General features: G+C 61.9%; 1 protein-coding gene across 1 annotated transcript in view; it reads left to right on the top strand.

The window, feature by feature from the left end:
- Nucleotides 1-992, top strand: part of VOLCADRAFT_118349 (uncharacterized protein) — a gene marked incomplete at both ends in the record, with an annotated part of 2,804 nt that extends 1,812 nt beyond the window's left edge. Inside the window, 2 exons of the mRNA XM_002953470.1 lie at nt 151-202; nt 795-992. Of these exons, the coding sequence (XP_002953516.1) occupies nt 151-202; nt 795-992 (250 nt within the window). The remainder of the gene's footprint in view (nt 1-150; nt 203-794) is intronic.
- Nucleotides 993-4,078: the final 3,086 nt, after the last annotated feature.

Here is a 4,078-nt window from a genome sequence, read left to right as displayed (position 1 = left end):
ANGGGGGGGAAGGGGGAATGAGGGCAAGGGAAATCACAGGTGGGGATATTGGCGGACTGAGGGTCAGTTCAGATCTTGGAGCGCCACTAAGGAGTATCGAACCCGGGCCTTACCATGAGCACCGCCCAACCACCAACCGCTACGTTGCAGGTACCGCATCTTTGCGTCCCCCTTCACTCCCCGCTTTGCCGGAGCCTATCAGGTTGGTGTGTTGGTGTGTGTGTGTGTTGGTGGTGGGGAGGGGGGAAAGACGAACCACGAACGAGTGAAGCTGCTGCCAAGGAGCAGAAGGGGGGAAGGGGGAAAGGGGGGAGTACGCCGCCCGCCGGTGTGCGCACCCGAACCCAGGGCCCAGTAGGACCCCACCCCACCCACCTCCACCCACCCACCTAGCTATCAAGGCCCACCCCAGCCCACATCCACTCGCATACTCGCTCACGCCCAGGTGCAGGGGCCTTCAGGCGATGGGGGGAGGGAGAGCTGGCAGCATCCATCAGCAGGGGTGATCTGCGGATGGGGTTTGGGGGGGGGACTGCTGTGTTCCCAGCTTGTGACTGTCCGGGGGTGCTGCAGCCGTATGTGTCACCGGTAGCCGTGTCACTGACCCACATTGCTTTGGATCGCCATCCTTAGGAGCCACTTCCTCCACCATACACATGACATCCGCCATCACCACCACCACCTCCTCCTCGGGCCGCTCCTTTTCCTCATCCGACCCCACCCGGCCCGGCCCGGCTGTGCCTGTGATGTTGCTGCCATCCCCGGTTGCTGCCTTGGGCTGGTTGTCTTGCCAGCTCGACCTGGACAGGGAAGCGTCCTTCGCGTACTGGTCGGCCCTGCTCCCCCCCAACGCTGACGTGGACATTATACTCACGCACGGTCCACCGTACGGCATCGCTGATAAAACCGGCGGGAGGCATCGTGGCGACGTGGGCTTGCTGCGTGCCGTACAGGTGAGCAGTTTGAGCGTGTGCGTGCCTGTGTCGGCGTAGGTATGTATGTACGTATGTATGTATGCACTGTACTCGTGTTCGTGTGTGGGCCCGAGGGAAAATGTGACATGTGCAGCCATGTGCGGCAGAGTTTTCAGAAGCGTGAACGGACAATAAATCATGTGTGTGTATTCGTGGTTTTCGGGGCTCTCGGGAAATCCACGGGGACTTGGTGCCTTTCGGAGCTTGCAGGGGGGTGGGGGCGCTGTGCTGATAGGCGCACCCACTGGTGGGTTGAGGTCGCCGGACCCCCCGATGATGGGATAAGACACCCCGGACCCCCCCCTCCTTCCAACCTCCGCCCCCCCGGGTGCTCGTCCTATCCGGACCCACACCCCCCTCCCCCCCCTCCCCGGGGGCTGGGCCTCCCCCCCTCCGAAACCCTAGGCCCTCCAAAAGCCCCCACTGCTGTGGGTGTGCGGCCACATCCACGAGCAGTACGGCGAGCACCGAGTGCCCCACGTACGAGCCCCTGGGGGGAGCTTTCTGCTGGTCAACAGCGCCGTGTTTTACTTGACGCGAGGAGGGGGAGGCGGCGAGGATGGGGCTCAGCCCCGGGCGGTGGCGCTGCCGGAGGCGGTGGTGCTGCCGAGGACGTGAGGCAAGGGGGAGAAGTGTCGGGGAGTGTTTGCTGTGAAATAGGGGGAAGGGGAAGGGCGGAAGGGGAAGGGGGGAAGGCAGTAGTGCGGCTGGCTGGGGGTTGGTAGGATGCGAAGTGGTGTGGAGCGGGATGGAAGGTTCCCGTGCTGGGAAATTCGGGTAAAGGGTGATGGTGGTAAAGGTACTGAGACGCCAGGTGGGGGGGAGGTATCTCGATTTGGCAGCAGCAGCAGCAGTAATAGTAGCAGCAGCAGGTGACGGCTCTGACCTGTGGATCCAGCGGACCCTGCGCACCTAAGGTTGGTGTTCGGGGGCCTGCTGTGTGTGTGTATGTGTGTGTCTCGAGTATTAGTTAGAAAAGAAGGGGGCCCGGGCGCCCGGGGAGAGGCACCCGAGGTGTTTGGGAGTGTTGAAGGGGTTTGATGGGGGGGCTTGGGATACGGGATCTCGCAGGGTGTGAGCGATGGGGGGGGCGATGCCGTGGATGGATTAGTGCTTGGGAAGAGCGCATTTGTATGTCTGTGTGTGTGTGTGGCGTGAGAGTGTGGCGTGAGAATGTGTGTGTGTGTGTGTGTGCTTGCGGGGTGTACGTAGTGCTTGGGAGTTCTGTCTCCCCTGGTGGTGGTGGTGCCGTATTTGCGGCGTTACCGCAGGCACTTGAGATGATTGCCCCTGGGACGTGGGTGTTGGTCGCTGTGACGAGGAGGGGAAGCTCGGAAGGGGGCCACCGCGCGGGTCTGTGCGTGTGTGCGTTAGGTGGGGGGGTTGTCAGTGTCGACATACGGATGCGGCCCATCAGTAACCAAGCTCGTAAACCCATACATACATACATACATACATACATACATACATACATACATACGATGCAGATTGTGTGAACATGGTGAGCTGCTGCGGATCTAATCTGCGAGTACTGCGGCGACTTATTACTCATTGTTATCATTGTTATCATCACCTGCTGGCTCTGATTTTCCAGTGCTAGCATTTGCACGCGTATTCACCCCCCGCACGCAACCCCACACACCACCAGCCATCTCCACTAGAAGGAAACGCCGTCGCAGCCAGCCCGCCAGCCAGCCGGGCAGCGAGCTAGGGAGCTGCTTCCCTGGCGGAGAAACGCGCCCAGGTGGTCGCGCAGTCCGCCGAGGCGCGGGAGGGAACTATGTCCCCAGGTAACGCCCGCCCGCACTTCCCCCCTCCCCACACACACAGAACAGGGGCCCAATAACGCCCCGTAGGGACCGACCAGGAAGCCTAAGGACACACACACACACACACACACACAAGCGACAAGCTGCTCATGTGATAGCTCCTCCTCCTCCTCCTCCTCCTCCTCGCATTTCCACGTATCGCGGCCCACAGCTAAATATAACACAGTAGGCGGCAGTCCTTCCACCTCACCTCTTCTCCCCGGCCTAGGTCGACAGGGCTACCCCCTCTTACCCCCCTTTCACACACACACATTCTTCGGTCTCCTTACCCCTAGTCCCTCCTCCCAACACCTCCTACCCCAGACTCTCCCAGCCCCACGAATCCCCCCTCTATCTCCCTCCACCCCACAAACCCCCCAAAACGCAACCGAAACCGAAGCTCATCATCACCGCCGCCGCTTTCGCACATTAAACTTCGGCACCGGCGCCGGCCCTTCCATCTTCTTGCGCTTTTTGGCTTCCTTCTTGGCCGCCGCCATGGCCGCCTTCTCCATCTCCGTCAGCTCCTCATTTAGATGGCTGCTGCCCTTCTTGGGCGCGCGGACAAAAACGCTGCCACCACCACCACCACCACCACCACCTGCGGTTTTGAGGGGGTCACCTGAGGGGCCCTTGGCAAGGCCGGCGTTCAGGCGGCGGCGCTTGGCGGCGCTGAGTGAGCCCTTGTGCCCGCGGTGGCCGGTTTCGGAGCGCTCCGTGATGAGTGTGGGGTCCTTGAGGTACGCGGGCAGGTGCTTCAGGTGCGAGGCGGCAGGTGCGGCGGCCAGGGGCTTGTCGTGGCGCAGGAGGGCCTTCTCCGCGGCATGGTCCTCAAAGTACTCCTTGAGCCGCTCGCTGAGGGGGGGGGCAAAGGGGGCAGTTGGGGGTTGCGGGGTTTTGGAGACCACACCGGGAAGGGGGAGGGGAAAGACGAACTACGTGAACGAGTGAAGCTGCTGCCAAGGAAAGGGTGTACAAAAAGCAGAACTGACCGTTAGGCGGTTTTGAAGGAGGCGACCTCGGGATGATGAGGCGGGAATCGGGGGAGGGGTTTGCGGCAAAACAAAAATGCGGTGAACTAAACCTGCCGTACATTACTTCGCAAGGATGGGTCCAGGGCGCCACCAGGTCACGTGAAGTGAAGTGCCCCCCGGGGGGGAACTCGGGGGGAGGCGGGGGAGGGGGAGGTACATCCCGCCGCACAACAGCGGCCCCTCCCCCCCTCCAATCCCCCCCGTCCCTCTCCCCCTTACCCTTATCCCCCCTGCCCTTACCCCTTACCTGTCAACAGCTCGT

This window comes from Volvox carteri, assembly GCF_000143455.1.
Source record: "Volvox carteri f. nagariensis unplaced genomic scaffold VOLCAscaffold_36, whole genome shotgun sequence".
Classification (NCBI taxonomy): domain Eukaryota; kingdom Viridiplantae; phylum Chlorophyta; class Chlorophyceae; order Chlamydomonadales; family Volvocaceae; genus Volvox; species Volvox carteri.
This window is presented reverse-complemented; position numbering and strand designations above follow the sequence as displayed.